Genomic DNA, 18,900 nt, shown 5'->3' with positions numbered 1-18,900 from the left:
GTGACCACCTCCTGTGTGGCAGGTGCAAACTATGGCCTGGAAGTCTGGCCGCCATTCAATGTAGAAATACAGGCCTGCAAATATTGTTTATGTTGGTTGTAATTCTAATTTTTATACTTGATATCTGTTTTTATTGTATATAGTTTTGTATTGGGTTTAGAACGCTCTTATTTAGACAAAAGGGGGAGGTGATGGGGAACCTCCTTCAGCCAATGGCCTTTGAGAGGCTAGACCAGGTTTGGCATGACCTCGGGTACCAAAAAGATGCTGGCCCTCCTGTGCTCCCCCCCTTCTTTCTGCTCTCACACCTTGATGCTGGATTTCATTTCTGTTTCCTGTTCTTATCTATGAGCCCCCCTTAAATAAAGAACCCCTTACTGTATCCTATTAGGAGTTTGTGTGGGATTACTTTATTAGTGTTCCCCTTCATCTGGTGTGTTCCCCTTCACAAAGCGAGTTCCAGGACAGCCAGGGCTGTACAAAGAGACCCTGTTTTGCACCCCATCCTCCTGAAAAAGAGATGGAGTGCTCAATCCTAAACAGGACATCTGTATTAACGTTCTAATCACTAAGGCTCAGGGAACATGGCAGAAGAGGAGGCATTAAGAGTGTAAGAGCCGAGGGTGAGGAAGTGCAATGGGGTGCTGTCTTTTGGGCATGATGTGTCTGTTGAAATCATGATCCTACAGCATCTGTGGTTACCTGCACAAGGCCTACACAAGATCCGCCCAGCCAAGATCCCAGCCTAGATAAAGTAGATGGTTGTCAGCTTCCAGTCTATACTGAAGAACTGCTGACAGTGGACAGCTGCTGAGGGAGGACATTTTTATTTTGTTGTTTTGTTTCATTTTGTCTTTGAGGATGTGGCCACCTGGAGGATTACCCATGATCCCAGGGATGGCCCCACACCCATATGGATATAGGCAGCACTAACTGGACTTAACTGGTTGTTCTAGTTTGCCTTCTATTGTCGTGATAACATAGGGTGACCGAAAAAATAACTAGGGGAGGAAAGGGTTTGTTTGAATTACACATTCCAGTCACAGTCCATCATGAAGGGAAGCCAGCAGGAATTCTGGAAGTAGGAACTGAAAGAGAAGCTTATGGAGGAACTTACTAGCTTGACTTGTTTTCTTACACAACCCAGGTCTGCCTTCCCAGATCAATCATAAATCAAGAAAATGCCACCACAGACATGCCCTCAGGCCAATCTGATGGAGCCATTTTCTCGGTTGATGTCCTCCCTTCCCAGATGACCCTGGCTTGTGTCAAGCTGACAAAAAACTAACCAGCCCATGGATTATTAAAAATAGGTCATGAAACTCAGAGGGAGCATACTGGGGGCATATGGGAAAAGTTGGACGGGGGATGGAGATTAGATATGATCAGACTTGGGTGTATACATGCATGAAATTCTCAGAAATAAAGAAAAAAAACCAAAATCCTCCCAGTGGATTAACATACGTTAAGGTAGACTGTGAGAGAGATCCCTTCGGAATGCTGGCAACAACCAGAGATGCTGTCTCAAGAGATCAGTAAATAAAGAAATGAAGTAAGTCTGTAGATTAGAAAATGAAGAAGTCTGAAGAAATCAGTAATAAGACTAAATATGAGGGCAAGTGAGATGATCAGACAGGTAAGGGACTTGTCATAAATCCCAGTGACCTGAATTCAATCCCTGGGACCCGTAACAGGCCTCCAGAGTTTAGCACAATTTACTCCATGGTGGAAGTGCCATTCAGACCATAAAACCCAGCATGTAGACAGCAGCGAGTAGACCAGGCTGGCCTCAAACTCAGAGACCCGCCTGCCTCTGCCTCTACCGGGGTTGAAGGTGTGAGCCACAATACCTGACCTGCCAGTCAGCTTTGCATTATCTCATTTCCCAGCACTGAATACAACTTGCCCAGAGTAATAACATCCTCCTTCCGAATCATGATGGAGTCCAATCACTACCCACACACACCAATGGGTCTTTGTTGGTTTCTTCTCAATGTATTTATTTTTCAAAATATACAATTTATTTACATCTTTATTTCACAACTGCAGTTTTGTATATTTATCTCAAAATCTCTAGGTAGCTTCACCGTAAACAGTACAAATCATAGGACCAGTCACACTGCTTCTCTTTAGTCTTTACACCCATTGGGTTTTTGACAAGTTTCAAGTAGTAATGGTTTGTGGGTAAGAAAGGAACAAAGAGGAAGGCAAGATGATTTTTTTCTTTACATAAGCTCAACACACAGGATTAGAAAGGGCCATCTGACCAGCTACTTCATTTGGAGTCAGATTAAGAATATTTATGTAATTTATAAATAAGACTTTAGGAGCAGGGAGGGCTCTGGTTACAAAGAAGAATGGTCTCAGGGCAGGGAAGGCAATAAGGCACCACGTGAAAGCCCCTTCTTGGCTTCAGGAGGCACTGCTGGGAGGGTCCTGAGTTGGGGCAGGCATCCACCTGTGTAGGTGGAAGCCAAGAATGGCCAAGGCTGGGTTGGGGCTCTCACCAATGCGGAGACCTCTCCAGCCTCTTTTGGGGAGCAGTTTTGTGGTTTGGGGGCATAGGAGAGATAGAGAAAGCAGCTGTTGATTCCCAAAGACAAGGGGCTCCTATCTGCCTCACAATGGATGCCAGCCACCCTCAGCCTTTTTGCCCAGGTAGATGAGTGACGATTACTTCCACTGAGGCAGCCGGTAGTAGAGCTGGTATCTGGGGTTGGCAAGGCCCAGAATGGCTGTCCTGGGGTCTGGGAGTGGCCCGTGGGAGGCATCGTGCTGTCCTTTCTTGGGATAGCCCTTCATTTACTTCTGAACCACCAAACTCTCTCAAGAGAGGGCAGGAGAGTAAGATGTGGCCACAGGCCTACATGCCATGCTTCTGCTGTAACACTGGTCCTCTGTTGCATAGGGAAGCTCCCAGGGAGCCCAGGGTTCTAAGGCACAGGTGGGGTCAGTTTCCTTCATGCCCCTTGGGGCCATTGTCTGGACCCTGAGTCAGTATTGAGGGCTGAAACTTAGGTAGGAATGCCATTGGGGCATTCTAATTCTCTGAGAATGAGCCAGTCCCCAAGGGCCACTTGGCTATCAAGAGGATGCTATCCTCACACAGCAAGCCAAAAGGGAAGTCCTGCCTTAAGGTCTCCACCAAGCTCCAGGGCTAGATACAGCCCATCCTGCCTGGCCAAGCTGATCTCGGTAGAGTCTGAATGGAGGCGGGGGTAGGACAGGGTGTAGGGGCCAGGGCTAGACTAAGGGCAGAGTAGAGGGTCTGGCGGTTGTCACTGCATCTTCGGGTGGGATTCCTCTGGTATGAGGGTGTGGAAAAAGTAATCCCACAATTTAGTACTGATGCCAAACCCTGCAGAGGGAGACAAATGGGGCAGAAGATCAGGTGTTGACGGAACAGCAGAAAGAAATTTACTTGTAGAACTAGGGAAAATTTCAGTATCTGTCCCCACCAGCCTTCCCAAGGGCCAAACACCTGTGTCTCTAGTGTTCCCCAAGACACAGTTGGTATAACCCCAGATTCCTTATGTGTCCTGAGCTCCTGGGTGGGCCTGGTCCTGCCTGTGTCCCCCCACATTGCTCTCCTTCAGTTTCTCCCTCTTCCTTGCAAGGTCAAGTCCATTCCTGCCTCGGGGTGTTGTTCCTGGAAGTGCCACTTCCTAGATATCAGAGCGGCCTTCTTTTTCATTTGGGTCTCAGCTCTAGTGACATCTGCAGTGACCTGTTCCTTGAATTTCTTTACCTAGGGCTTTATATGCCAGCATGGTAGTCACAATGAACGCTGGGCTACTGAGTGCTGGGAGTGTGGCTAGGGCTTCAGAGGGACTGATTGATGATTCCATTCAATTCAAATTAAGTTTTGATGTGAACACATATATTTGACACAGTTACTGAATAACTCAGAAGTGTGTTTGGAGCAACTTATATCTGTGAATCTGTCTTTTTAACTATAGATTTTATTGAAAAACATAGATCAAGTGTTTCTGATGAAAATTTAGCATATGAACTAAGATGTTCTCTCTGCAAAATAAATAGTATAAGAGAATAAATATAAGGTAGTTCATTAATGATTTTTATGTTAATTACAAGATGATAATACTTTGGTTATGCTAGTTAAATATATCATAAAATTTCCTTTTATCTTTTTTTTTTTTTGAGACAGAGCTCTGACAAGCCTAAAACTCCCTATGTAGACCAGGTTGACCTCAAACTCACAGAGATCTGCCTGCCTTAGTCTCCAGAGTGTTGAGTTTAACCTAGGTTTTACCACACCTAGCCCAATGCTTTCTTGCTTTCTTTTCTTTTCTTTTTTTCTTTCTTTCTTTCTTTCTTTCTTTCTTTCTTTCTTTCTTTCTTTCTTTCTTTCTTTCTTTTTTTTTTGATTTTTTGAGACAGGGTTTCTCCGTAGCTTTTTGGTGCCTGTCCTGGAACTAGCTCTTGTAGACCAGGTTGGCCTCGAACTTACAGAGATCTGCCTGCCTCCGCCTCCCGAGTGCTGGGACTAAAGGCGTGCGCCACCACCGCCCGGCTTGCTTTGCTTTATTTTCTTTATGACATTTATCGCTGTCTGAGATAATCTTTGCCATGTGTTGATTTTCGAGTTTGCCCCTCTCTGCACAGCTGACTACACAAATGAGCACTCTGTATATGCCATTTCCTGAAAGGAGCCTGGCTTTTAGTTGGGGCAGAAACTGCCAAATAAATCAATAAACAAAAATAAAGCCTGGGAGGCTCAGTCTTACCTGATTTCTGGTATTCAAAGTGATGCTTGACATGGTGGGCCTTCATGTTGTACAGGTAGGAGCCCTTGTGTGGTGAGCCAAAGTGCAGGTAGTAATGGGTCATGTCATAGAAGACATAGCCCAGGAGACCCCCTGCAAAGAGGATGCCTGCCACGGCCTCAGGCAGGATGAGCCGCAGGAACACATAGAAGAAGGCAATCACTAGAGAGGCTGGCACTGGGGGGAAGACCAGGCGGGAGCCATCAAAGGGTGCCTGTGGGCAGAGAGGTGTGGGTATCAGAGGCAGCCCAAGACTGGTAGCCTATTTGTGGTCATGGTATGTCAAAGTGCAGATGTTCCTCATGGAGTGGAGCAGTCAGATGTTCCAATGAGGGGACAGTGACCTGTCCTGGGAAGGCTTGGTATCTTTGCAACTTTGGGACAGGTAGGTCAAAAAGCCTGAAGGACCCAAAGAAAGAGTCCTTCTCCTCATTTCCTAGACAGAATGGCACCTGAAAAACTGCCCAAGGACACCCATGCTCCTGGGACCACTTGTTAGCTACAGCAGGAGTCCTGACCTCATACACCAAGCCCTTTGCAGAGGGGCTTCCTGGAAACTGAACCCTGGTGTTGTATGGGAGAGCTGCATACCAGCAACCTGGGTTAATACAGTCTGTAGTGAGAGGATCCTGGAAGTTGAATAGGATGCTCCCACCCCTCATTTCTCAGTTGGAAGCTTTTTTGAGGAAGGTTTAGAGTGAACCAGAGAATCAGAGCCTAAGTCTTGGAAGAGGGAGGATTACTCAGTTTCCACCGTGGGATAGGAGCACAGGAAGACCGTCTTCAGTAGATACCCTTACAGGGGCGAGGGTTCTTGTCTGTTTTGTTCACTGAGATCTAGTACCATACCTGGAGTGTTCAAAGAACACTACTGGGTGAATGAGTTGTAAACATTAAAGATGATGAATTTGGGTGATGCATAAAATCTAGTGTCAATCATTGTGTGGTGTGGGCACAAAACCTAGAGTATCATACTCATATCATCCCTGCCTGGCTCAGATTAGAATGCCCAACCTAGTCAAACCCCTGGAAAATCTCAAGTATCCTCCATTTCCATCACTCCAAGCCCAGAACCGGGTTCTCAGGAAGACTCCTGGGAGCTGGCGATAGTTGCAAGGCTTCCTGCAGCTGGCTGCATGTGCTGGGGCCTGGAGCAGGACCCACACTGCTCACCTTGTGGTGCTGGCCGTGCATGACAAAGTGCAGCATGATGAGGTAATGGCTGTCGCTGGGGGGCTTCATGTGGAACAGGAAACGGTGGATGAGGTACTCCACGAGGGTCCAGGAGACCATGCCCAACACAAAGAGGCCTGGGAACATGGACTTGGGCACCGCCACGGAATAGTCTGCAGTGGAGCCAGAGAGATGCTCATGGTTGGTGGATGCCATGCACACCTGTGCCTGGTGGCTCTAGAGACCTTGCCAAGGCTATCTTGGGTGTTGTTGCCTTCTGTCTAGTAGCTATGGGCAGGTCACACTGAAAAGCCCTGTGGTAAAGTAGAGAGGAGGCTCTGAGGATCTGTAGGTCCCCCCCCCCCCGGGAAGGTTCTTTACTAGACTGATGGGGTTATTGGTCAGAGAGCCAATGTTTTCCTAATGAGGATCATATATATGTGAGTGGGTGGGCAGGAAAGTCTAAATAAGGAAATGCCAATAGACTTGAAATCACAGTATCTGAGGAAAATGATCAGTCCGGATGGAGATGAGAAGGCTGTGCAGGTACAGTTACCTGTGTCTGGATGGAGGAAGGAAGGCTGTGTAGGTACAGTTATCTGTCTGGATGGAGGTGGGAAGGCTGTGCAGGTATAGTTATCTCTCTGGATGGAGGAAGGAAGGCTGTGCAGGTACAGTTATCTGTGTCTGGATGGAGGAAGGAAGGCTGTGCAGGTACAGTTATCTGTGTCTGGATGGAGGAAGGAAGGCTGTGCAGGTATAGTTATCTGTGTCTGGATGGTGGAAGGAAGGCTGTGCAGGTATAGTTATCTGGATAGAGGCTGGAAGGCTATGCAGGTAGAGTTACCTGTGCCTGGCCGGAGGCGGGAAGGCTGTGCAAATATCTTCAAGGTCAAAGTCCTTGAGAACCAGCCCTCCAATGACATCCCTGTTTTTACTCCTTGGTGTTATTCCTGTTTTCATTTTTGATCTCTAGAGTTCAACTCTGGTCCTTCTGCTCCTGTCTAGTTTCCTCCATTTCTTCTTGGTTTTACCCTTTGTGATGGTTGATTTTGTCAACTTGGCTGGATTTAACATCTCCATGAAAACATGGAAACACACCTCTGTATGCTTCTATGAGGGTGTTTCCAGAAACATTTAATCCGAACAGGGAAGAACTATCCTGAATGTGGATCACAGTGTCTACTGGACTGGGGTCTTAGACTTGAATAAAAAGGCAGAAGTGCTGGGCAGTAGAGGCACACATCCTTAATCCCAGCACTTGGGAGTCTGAGGCAGGTGGATCTCTGTGAGTCTGAGGCCAGCCTGGTCTACAGAGCAAGTTCCAGGACAGACTCCAAGGTTACATAGAGAAACCCTGTCTCAAAAAACCAGAAGGAGGAGGAGGAGGAGAAAGAGGAGAAGAAAGAGAAAGGGAAGAAGGGGAAGAAGGAGAAGGCAGAGGAAGAGGAGGAGGAGGAGGAGGAGGAGGAGGAGGAGGAGGAGGAGAAGAAGAAGAAGAAGAAGAAGAAGAAGAAGAAGAAGAAGAAGAAGAAGAAGAAGAAGCAGCAGCAGCAGCAGCAGCAGCAGCAGCAGCAGCAGCAGCTTATTCTCCCTGACTGTGGTCTTATATGACCAACTGAGTGGTGTTCTGCCACCCAGACTTCCCAGCATCGATGGACTAGCCTCAAATTGGGAGCCAAGCTAAACCCTTACTTCAAGTTGCTTTTGTTAGGCATTTTGTCACAGTAATAAAAACTTATACATCCCCCTTCCTCACAAGCTATACTTTCTCTCTTTAAAAAATAGTCTTATTAAGATACCATTCTTAAGCTGAGCATAGTGGTACATGCCTGTAATTCCAGTAATTAGGAGGCTGAGGTAGAAGGATCATTAGTTCAAAACCAGTCTGGGGAGAGCCTTTATCTTTATATGTGAAAAGATAAAGATATAGCCCAGTGGTTTTTAGCTAATTTTGAGTTGTGTGTCCATCATCATTCAAGAGATGGGACTGGATGTCCCTTCTCAGGCTCTACCGTGGAAACTGTGCCTGTCTTTCCAAACTCCCTGCTTCATAACTGATTTTAGTCCAGGCTGGCCAGCCCCCAGATCTACGCTTCCACCACACCTTTGGCTGGCCACGTGCTACCACGTGTCATCACATGGTATACACAGGACTCCAGAGCTAACCCTTCCCAAATGAAACTAACCGTCTTCCTTTCCTTTCCTTTGGGCCCCACCCCTTCAGGCTACTCACTGGGGTTTCTCCTCTGGGGACACCCACATTTTACCAAAGCCTTCAGTTATTTTCCTCCCCAACACCCAGAAGTTTACCAGGGCCTGTCACCTCCACCCACTTCAAATCTCCTTGGCAAAGTGAGAGAAGCCAGAAACAAGGGCCACAGTACCTGGTCCCATTCATATGAAAGTCCAGAACAAGTCCATTTGTGGACACAGAGAGCAGAGGGGCAGACACTGTGGGGAGGAGGATGGAGAGTAGGGAGCAACTGCCCGTCCGGTCTGAGTTTCCTTCTGAGGCGATGAGAGGGCTTGAAACTAGATGGAAGTGGTGCCTGCACTAAAGACCACTATGCTAGTCAAGCTAAAATGGTTAGTTTTATGATGTATGGATCTCACCCCCATTTGCATTTGGTTTGTTTGCTTATTTATATGGCTGAAGCCATGCTGTGTGGGGAAGAGGAATATATAGTTGTTTTTCTTGACAATGTCTTGCGCCACCATGCACAGTCTGTCGTTTAAATCCATTTGTCTGTCTGTCTGTTCAGCCATCTCAGTTCACTATTTTTCTTTCTAGATATTTATTTTTAAGTGTGTGGGGAGGCAGGTGCTCAAGAAGATTAGAGGTATGTGATCTCCTGGAGCTGGAACTACAGGCAGGTAAATTACAGCTGTCCGACACGGGTGCTGGGAATTGAACTCAAGCCCTCTGCAAGAGCAGTACATACTCCTCAGCTGCTGCGCCATCTCTCCAACCCCAGTTCACTGTTCTGACACCCACTGCCTTATCACAAATTAGCTCCCAGGGCAGTATCAGGCCTCCATTCATGTTTCTATACCTTGTAAAACCATTCTGTGATACCTCATGGCCTCTACACAAAGTCTAGTCCTGCCAAACACAACATTCCATGTCCTTCAAGTTTTGATCTTCCAGCCATATCACCTGTCCAGGGGCCAAATCTAACCGCTAGTGGCTCCCACGCATACAGATTGCTGATGCTCTCTTCCCTGGAGTCCCTCCACCTTTCTTGTCCCTGGGGAGCCAATCCACGTGTCCCTGACATCTGTCTTCACCCACTCTGGCTGGCTTGTGCATCTTGCTCTGCCCTAAAGCACTAGGTACTGTGATATCATTTGATTCTTTGCCCCCAACTGGGAGACATGGTTTTCTATGAGTAAGATCTTAATTTTAATTTTTTAAAATTTGTTTTAAAGATGTATTTGTTATGTATACAGTATTCTGCCTACATGTATGTCTGTACACCAGAAGGGGGCACCAAATCTCATTATAGATGGTTGTGAGTCACCATGTGGTTTTTGGGAATTGAACTCAGGACCTCTGGAAGAACAGCCAACAGCCAGTGCTCTTAACCTCTGAACCATCTCCCCAGCCCTGAGTAAGGTCTTCTTTATGTGTCCAGTGCTTAACACAGCAAGCTCCTAGTCACTTATCAGGAGAGGAACAGCAGAGAATCCCTCACTGGAGGTTTGTTCCTGGATGAAATTTGATCGGTGCCACCCTATGCACTGACCAGGCTCAGAGGGAGACAGCTTTGAGAGGGACCTCCGAAGGGCCCAGGGGATCTTCACACTGTAGGCAGGCACAGGACCAATGGCTACAGGGGCTGCTGCGGAAGGGAGAAACCTGGGCAGGTTGGAAGCAGGAGTGACCACCAGGTTTTTGGCTAGAATCAGACCAGTCCTCATTTTGACAAATGGCTCCAAGTGAATTTCTAGATGACTGGTAATGACCCTTCATCTGGGAACGAACAAGAGATACAGCTACAAGTCACACGCAAATAAGAGCTCACAAAGCAAGGCAAAGGAACACTTAGTGGGGTCCCATGCAGCTACCGGACAAGTGATGCTCTGGGATAAACACTAGAGTGCCGAGAGTAGTGTAAGCTCAGGGAGACAGAATTTCAGAGAGGGATGGAGTGTGACTTGTGCCTTGCATGGTGACCTGCAGGATGAGGAATGCATGAGGCAATGCGTCTCCCATGCCTCTGTTGCTGGCACTGCGGCCTCAGCTTACTGGCCTGCCACACTGGACCTTTATCACATGGGCACATTCTAGCTGTCTGCAGAGGTCTGTGGTGCTGTGGGCCCTCAAATCACGGTCCCTGCCATAGAGAACAGCCCTCTCCTATAGGTCAAGCCTCCTCCCGCCTCCTCACCCCAGCATTACCCAGTCTGCCCATCCGGCCGGAGCTGGTACTGAGTGGCATCTCTGGAGGAATCCAGCAGAGGGACCTGGGCCAAAGCTTTAGCGTCCCCTTCCCCCTCTGGCCACCAGCCCTGGCGGCCCTGCCACTGTTGGTAATTGTTAGGGGAGTGCCGGGCAGACAGTGGGCAATTCAGTGAGCAGGCCTCTGAGCAACAAGCCCTGTGCTGTGCCTGAGCTATTCAGCGTGGGCCGAAAAGGGTAACTGTGGCTAGTGGGATATGCACGGTAACCCTCTGGGCTCTGGGCTGGGGTGTGGGGGCACTTTCCACACTGTGCTCATCCCCCACCCTATCATGGGTGAGGCAGATAAACTGAGGGCCCCATGACTGTGGGAGGCTCCTGACTTGCTGTCCTCAGGGGATGTAGGAAGAAGAGAAACCTCTGTGTGTGGAGGAAGGAAACTGTCTGGTGCCTTGTCAGGAACAAACATGATCAGGCAAGGGAAGCAGTGATACTCCCAGACAGTATCCTAAGGTGCCCAGGTAGATACCTGGGCAGGAGAAGAGGCATGTGCCTGGAGACCGAGGTAAGCAGAGAGTCTGTGTGTCCTGTGGGCAGAGTGACTATATGACCCTGCGTGACTCATTTACCTTCCCCCAGGCTCTACTTCATGTGTTCATTTGTGTGTGCAAATGCACATGCGTCTGCAAGTATGTGTGCATGCTTGTACAGATCAGAGGACAGTCTTGGGTGTGTTCCTCCTCAAGAGCCATCCACTTTGATTTTTGAGACAGGGTTTCTCACTGGAACTTGAGGCTGGCCAATCAGGCTAGAGTGGCTGGCCAGTGAAGCCTGGGGACCCATCTGTCTCTGCCTCCTGAGTTGGGGGATTACAAGTGCTCACTCCCAAGCCTGGATGTTTATATAGATGCTGGGGACAAACTCAGGTCCTCATGCTTGTGAAGCAACCACTTTACCAACCGAGTTACCTCCCAGTCCCTCCTCTCAAAAAATCTCGGGAGATAAACCTGGAAGATAAGCATGCACCTAACCATGTACTATGTGGTGTTTGGACACATGTGTACCTTTGGGAGTAACTGTATCCTCAACTCTGAGAGGGCATAGCAAGTGCTTCTTCTGTGGGATTGCTGAGAGGAGTCTCAGGAAAATACATGGTCTGGCACATGCTACACACTAAGTAGAGGGCATCAAGTGTCCCTGCCAGGCTCAGCTTCTGTTGTGTGGCCCTTAGCTTTGAAGATGGCCTATAGTGTTTCAATAACTTTCTCCCAAGTTCTCCTTCAGTCTGTGATGTGAACATGGGCTCATCGGCATGCAGCTGTGCCACCTGATAATACGGATTCCGTCTGTCTGTCTGTCTGTCTATCTATCTATCTATCTATCTATCTATCTATCTATCTACCTTTCTACTATATGTCTGTCTGTCTGTCTGTCTATCTATCTATCTATCTACCTTTCTACTATATGTCTGTCTGTCTGTCTATCTATCTATCTATCTATCTATCCATCAATCATCTATCTACCTCTCTACCTCTCTACTATCTATCTGTCTGTCTATCTACCTTTCATCTATCTATCTATCTATCTATCTATCTATCTATCTATCTATCTATCGTCTTTTGATATAGAGACTCATTATATAGTCCTGGTTAGCCTTGGACATGCTATGGTAGATGAAGCTGGACTCTAGTTTACAGCCCTTGTTCTGGAAGCATAGGATTACACGTGTGCACCACTGAGCCTGGTCTTCATTTAGGCTCTCAGTGAGGAATTCTAGATTGTGTATTCTCTGTTTCTTGACTTGCGACAGGGCCTCACTATGCAGCCCTCGCTGCTAATATATATAAAGATAGCCTCAACTTGTAATGATCTTCCTGTCTCTGCCTTCCAAGGCTGACACTCCTGGGGTAGGGGGGTGCCATACCTAGCACATTCTCTGTTCTTAATCTCAGTGAGACGTTCCCTTCATGCTATGACACTTGATGATATGATGACGTTTGTGATACTGACTTTTGTATCTGTGGGGTTGGGGAGGACAATTTGTTCTATGCCTAACCCCACTTTGAAGTATTTGTGACACGGTTTTCTATGCCCATAGAAATTCCAGACCACAGAGAACACAGTTTCCTGCCATCGAGACCCACAGAGACAAGTCAGCAAGAAGGCAGTTTGTTGTCGTTACCTGTTGTGAATGACGTGAAGAGTCGGATGTTGTCCTGGCTGAGGGTTCGGTAGTAGGACCAGCTGAGGTACAGCACCAGGGGCACCCAGATGATGGGGACACTGTACCTGCAGGAGGGCCATCAGGGTGAGAGATGCATGGAAGGAGGGGGGACAACAGGGTCTAGCTTCTCTGAGGCTCACATTTTAGCTACAGCGGGACCAAGGTACACGCAGAAAGCCATGGAGAGCTGTGGTCAAAGGCACAGTGGTGGGAGGAGCAGGGGAAAGGAAAGAGAGGCTGTGAGTCCATTTGCCCACCACCCCCACCCCTTTGGTTTTAAGAGACAGGGTTTCTTTACATAGCTCTGGCTATCCTGGAACTTGCTCTATAGACCAGGCTGGCCTTGAGCTCATAGAGATCCACCTGCTTCTGCCTCCTGAGCACTGGGATTAAAGGTGTGCGCCACCACCGCCTGGCCTGGATTTGTCTCTTGAGATGAGTCATGGGCAGAAAAGAACTATGGGGTACACGGTGACTGACTCTGGACAGCTATATAGACGCTGTCTTCTTGGGGCAGGGGGAACTAATTGCAGGGAAAGTGTCAACAGATGCATTAAAGGCTTCTAACCCTACACAGGAGTCTGGAAAAGAGCAGGCACAGGCACATGGTAGGTGTTACCAGATAGTGGATAAAACCATGTGCAGGAATTGATTATGGCTACAGCTTGTCCCACCTCCCCCCCAAATTTACAGTATAGCCTTTATTTTAAGGAGGATTCAACTGTTCCCTCCCCTTCTATATTTTACTGGTGCTCCCATCTCCGACCCTGCACAGTGCTCACCAGACAGTCTTGGATAAAGCCTCGATGAGGTCAGAGTGGAAGAGGCGAATGGGCCTGGCCACTGGCTGGTGAACCCACTCATCATACTTCTCTCCCAAGTGGCCCACCTGCCACAGGAGAGGCTTCTGCCAGTCCACCAGGTCCTGCAAGAGACAAATTGGACCTTTGATACTCGTACTTCTGATATCCATTTCTTGGTTATAGCTTCCTATTCCCTAGCACCATCTCGGCTCATGTGGTGTGTGTGGAGCCACACACACAGTAGTTTTGGAGGAGGGAAACCCAGATCTAACCACACTGTCCCTTTCAGCTCACTTTATACCAGGCAAAAGAATGGGAGGAACCTTCTAGTACACCATGTTTATACCTTGTCATGCAGTGGCCAGCCTGCTGAGCCTCATATTAGAAGGGGCTGGGCAAGGTCACACGAGAGCTTGAAGCTTTGCCCCAATCTCAACACTCACGGAGCACATGTGTCAATCATGATTGTAAAAACTCTACACGGCCTAAACCATTCACTCAACATTCCCAACCGAACAGGTGCTATAATTACTGTCATTTATGGTGTGATCTGAACCTGGTCATCTGTCAAGGCCACCCTGTCACATCTTCTTGTTGAACTGTCCATTCACTGTAGGTAATTCCTTGCTCTGAAGTCCTTAGGTTCTAACCCTTATGCAGCAAGCACTTTGCCAAATGACTCCTCCCTCTATCCCAAACTTGTTTATGTTTATTCTTTCTTGCTCTGTCCTTTCTTTTTTATTTGCCATAATTCTGTATTTTATTTTTATGAAATTTTAAACATTTTATTTACTCATGTTGTTTGCATGGATATGTGTGTGGGCACATGCATGTCACAGATTTGTGGAGGTCAGAGGACAGCTTGGGAGACTAAGTTCTCTTCTTCTATCATGTGGATTTCCAGGGATTGAATTTAGATTGCCAGTTTTGTTGGCAGGAACTGTTATCTGATGAGCCATCTTATCCTTCCTGGATTAATTATTTTAAGACATTTTACATTAACACCTCCATTGGTTTTTAGTGATGTCCCTCAATTTTTCCTTCTAGTAGTTTTGTAGGGTGATTCCTGCATCTTTCATTTGGTCACCATTTATCTCAGATGAGACCCCGGGATCTTCCATGTTCCATGCTTGCATGTTACACATGTCACCCATAAGCCTAAGTTTCATTTGTACATTTAATTTGGCCTTAGAGCTTTTAAGAAAATGCTGGGCAGCGGTGGCACATGCCTTTAATCCCAGCACTCAGGAGTCAAAGGCAAAGGATCTCTGTGAGTTTGAGACCAGCCTGGTCTACAAGAACTAGTTCCAGGACAGCCTGAGCTGTTACACAGAGAAACCCTGTCTCAGGGGAGCGGGGAAGAGGTCAGTGAGACAGCAGTGGGCTAAGTCACTAAGGCCCTCAGTTCAACCCCTGCGACCTACATGGTAGAAGGAGATAACTGATTCCTTCAAGCTGTCTTCTGACCTCTACACAAGTGCTACGGCACACATATACCCCCTAGTAAATACATGTAACAACAACAAAAAAACCCCACTTATAGTTATTACTCAAATGTGTGGCCTCCTCTCCCTACATAACAAAGGTTTGAGCAATTTTTATATTGATCTGTTTTACCATTATTTTGCAAAGCATTAAGAAAGTAACACAGTATTATCACCTTAATTCAGTGGAGACACAAGAAGAAACATGTAGCCAAGCCACAAGGATAGAGCAGAAGAAAGGCTGTGACTAGATTGCTGAAGAGGTGTTTATAGAGCACAGTTCTCCACAGATGTGGTCTGCCCTTGATGTTCTGTTGCCTGTTTGACCAGGACACATGATTTTAGCCACTGTCCAGGTAGACTGACTGCCTCTATACAGAGCAGGTTGCTGTCTACAGTCAGTGCCAAGGCTACCTGTGATCTGCCCATTCTTTTGGTGTGTGTGTGTGTGTGTGTGTGTGTGTGTGTGTAGCCCTGGTTGTCCTGGAACTCACTTTGTAGAACAGGCTGACCTCGAACTCAGAGATCCATCCACCTACCTCTGCCTCCTGAGTATTGGGATTAAAGGTGTGCACCACCACTATCTGGCATCTGCCCATTTTTTTTTTTTTTACCCCAGACTGTATCTGAGGTAGTCCAACTTGATACCCAAGGAGAGTCATTTGACTCTGGGGGTTAAAAACTTTGCCTCTACCCCTGCAAAAATTCCTCTCATCAGCAAGGGCCAACACCAATAATTTTAGCATAGGGTTTCTATCCTACTATTCTGGGGGTGGGGAAAAAGCAAGATGTCCATACAGGTATAGAAGTGCAGGCCCATTGACTTTCTCCCTATGTTTGGAATAAATATCTTGAGGCCCAGTAGACTGGAAGTGGAGTTGGTTGGTTGATTCTAGATGTGAAACTCCTTATCTCCTCCCATAAGTTTTTGTTTTGGTGTTTTTATAAATTACTTTTTATTTATGTGTGCACAGGCTCCTGGCAGTGTATTCTGAGACAGGGCTTGTTACATGATGTAGCCCTGGATAACCTAGCTCTCAACATGTGGACTAGGCTGCCCTCAAACTTGAGATAATTTTCCCGTCTCTGCTTCTCAAGTGGTGGAATTACAGGCATGTGCTACCATGTCTGGCTTCTTCCCCTGGTATTGTAGCACCCTCAAAGTGATTTCCCAAGAGCTGGGACCTTTACCTGGTGCTAGGCCTATTTGGCTGCTATATGCATACTGTCTTTTCTTTTTCTTTCTTTCTTTCTTTCTTTTTTTTTTCTTCAGCTTGCGTCTAGTCCTGGTTCCTGAAAGACAGTGTCTCTACTAGGTAGACACAGGTTCTCCCTTGCTGGTTATTGCCAACATGAAAGCTGTAGAAAACTGATTTTGAGACAGGCTAATGTGGGCTGACTGCCTAGGTGGGCTCTACTGAGGTAGAAGGAAGCGCATTCCCTTTTTACCAGGCAGGCACTTTCTTGGCTCCCTGCCCTCCCATGCAAGTGGCTTCTTCCTTGGAACTGGCCCCTGCTGGCCCCTAGTCCTGCCCTCCTGCTCTGCTGACTAAAGCTCCGGGCACAGGGGAGGTCTAGGGCCACTGGATGAGGTTGGTGGGGGAAAGGAGAGAAAAGTAAGTCGTAGACCATGCCCCCAGCTCCCAGGCATCTGGAGACTTCCATGGCTACCCTCACATTGAGCCTGTGGGACCTGATGCTCAGAACAGGCAAGGCTAGTGCTGTGTGGATGAAGGTGAGAATATGCCCAGAAACTACTCTGGAGTGGGCAGGTTGCTGGCCTCAAGGCCTTCTTTGGTGGTTCATAAACCTGAGCAACAGGCTGGGCCCAGGATGCAGATGCAAATCAGTGAGTATCTAGGCCAAGCATCTTGTGTACCCCATGCCCTTCCCCCAACACAGCTCTGCCCCTGCCCAGCCAGGAAGGGGGAGGCTGCTCCTGGCTATGCCAGGAATGCAGCTGGCAGCAGCATGCAGCGGGAGGAAAGGGCAGCCTGCTACCCAGAGAGTGGGCAGAGGGCCTGCTGCCAGGGTGAGGAGGGCTTGCCTCTGCTCTTCTTCTGGTTCCCTACATGCCCTTCCTCTTGGACCCAGGTGGCACAGGACACTCCTCCAGAGCTGCCTCAACCCAGAGGCAAGTGCTCAGGCTCTGCTTTCCCCAGGGAGTAAGAACAGGAGGTGGCAACTGCCGGGTGCTGGTAGCTCCTCCCACTGCCATGAGTTCATGCAATTGTTTAAAGAAATGTCCACCTGGGCCACAGGCATCCGCTCCAGGACAGCTTTCTGAGCCAGGGAAGCAGAGGATGGGCCTCCAAGCAGCAGGCCAGTGGAGAGAGCAGTGAGGGACAAGAAGTCCCAAAGAACTCCTGGCTACCTTTTCTACACCCTAGTGATAAGTCATCCTGGGCTCTGGTCCCATACTCATTATCTTTCATAAGCCTTATTCATCAGACAGGGGACTGTGATAACCTCATATTACAGGCCAGAACACTGAAGAGTGTCTGCTCAGCCACAGATGTTAGAGCTGGGCCTGATCCTGAGCATGGATCTCAGAGCCTGAGTTCTTAGCACCTGGAGACCTATCCCATCAGCCAGTGGAATCAGGGGCCTGTGGCTATGAATTTCCCAGCACATAGCTGTGCCTAGTGTCAGCGAGCTGGAGTATCGAGCTGGCTGGTTGGGGTCCTGTCAGGATTGGTGCAGATCTTTCCTACTCAGAGAAGTGGGGCAATCTCAAGACCTCTCTGGTAGCTCTGGGTCACCTGATTTCTTCTCTGGTACTCCGCATTCTCTCTACTCAGGGGACATGAGATCTGGGGGAGGATCGTCCTGTCTACCTCTCTCTAGTGCTGAGGTTACAGATATATATGTGTAGGTTCTGGGAATTAAACCCAGGTTTTCATGCTTGTTATGGCAAGTACTTTAGTGACTCAGCCATCCCCCCAGCTGCACCAATGCATTTTTCTTGGTGACACACCTGGGGGATGGTTTTCTACCTGTCTCTTGATGGAAAAGGATAGACTACATTGGACAGCTTCTCCAAGGTAAAGGAAGCTGATTATGCTGGAGTCTGGTTTAATTTGAGGCAGGATACGGAAGGAGATGTAGTCATGCCTTTGGAGAGGCCACCAGAACCTGTTCGGGTTTGACCTTCCTTTCTGCCATCTCCTCTTCCAGTCATAGGGCTCAGAGAGACTCACTTTGGGCCAGATGAGAGGTGAAAGGATTTCAAGACACATGGGAGTAGACAGGAAAGGGCTCACCGGGCATGGTCAGCCCAGGAAACTACCACGGCTAACTTGCTATCTGCATTGCTTACTTCCAGTTAACCTGCCAGCTAGGCTGCTTAGCTGTTGGCCAAGTAGCTCTGGCAGAAGACTATATCCCTTGGCTCTGGGCATTTATTTTTTTTCTTTTCTGTTTGTTTGTTTTGGTGACAGGGCTTCTCTGTGTAGCCCTGGCTGTCCTGGAACTCACTCTGTAGACCAGGCTGGCCTTGAACTCAGATATCTGCCTGCCTCTGCCTCCCAAGTGCTGAGATTGAAGGCCTGCACCACCATGCCTGGCTAGCTGCTGACAGTGTTAACAGAGCCAGTGAGATCACAGATGGTTCATGAATTTCTTCACTACATTTATTCCGGCTCAAGTACGACCTGGAGAGCAAAGCTGTAATTTAGTCAGGCACAATGGTGCGCATCTTTAATCCCAGAACCCAGGGAGGCAGAAGCCAAGGCAGGTGGATCTCTGAGTTTAAGGTTAGCCTGGTCTACATAGAAAGCTCCAGCCAGGGCTACACAGTGAGAACATGTCTCAGAAAGAGAGAAAACAACAGAAAACAAGCCAAAGCTGTGTTAAGTTGGTGGTCATTTGTTGTCTAGGGGTGTTTGGAGGGGGACCTTCAGCAGACCCCTTAAACCCCATCTGCTCTAACTGCTTCCTGGAAGGCTGGCATCCCCCTGCCCTCTGAAACAGAACTGGCACGGAAGGCTAACAAGGGAGCGCTCTGAAAAGAATGCAGCAAGTA

At 48.0% G+C, this 18,900-nt stretch overlaps 1 protein-coding gene across 1 annotated transcript in view; it reads right to left on the bottom strand.

The window, feature by feature from the left end:
• Positions 1-1,987: 1,987 nt before the first annotated feature.
• Fa2h (fatty acid 2-hydroxylase) overlaps positions 1,988-18,900 on the bottom strand; it is a 51,932-nt gene continuing 35,019 nt past the window's right edge. The window contains exons 3-7 of the mRNA XM_050143391.1: positions 13,372-13,514; positions 12,548-12,654; positions 5,961-6,133; positions 4,749-5,001; positions 1,988-3,358 (exon numbers count right to left, since the gene is read on the bottom strand). Coding sequence (XP_049999348.1) covers positions 3,279-3,358; positions 4,749-5,001; positions 5,961-6,133; positions 12,548-12,654; positions 13,372-13,514 — 756 coding nt within the window. The 3' untranslated portion in view covers positions 1,988-3,278. The remainder of the gene's footprint in view (positions 3,359-4,748; positions 5,002-5,960; positions 6,134-12,547; positions 12,655-13,371; positions 13,515-18,900) is intronic.

This window comes from Alexandromys fortis, unplaced genomic scaffold (genome assembly GCF_014885135.2).
Source record: "Alexandromys fortis isolate MF-2015 unplaced genomic scaffold, M_Fortis_MF-2015_v1.1 scaffold_1, whole genome shotgun sequence".
In the NCBI taxonomy this organism is placed as follows: Eukaryota; Metazoa; Chordata; class Mammalia; order Rodentia; family Cricetidae; genus Alexandromys; species Alexandromys fortis.
Note: the sequence above shows the minus strand (reverse complement) of the source record. Positions and strands in the feature narration are given on the sequence as shown.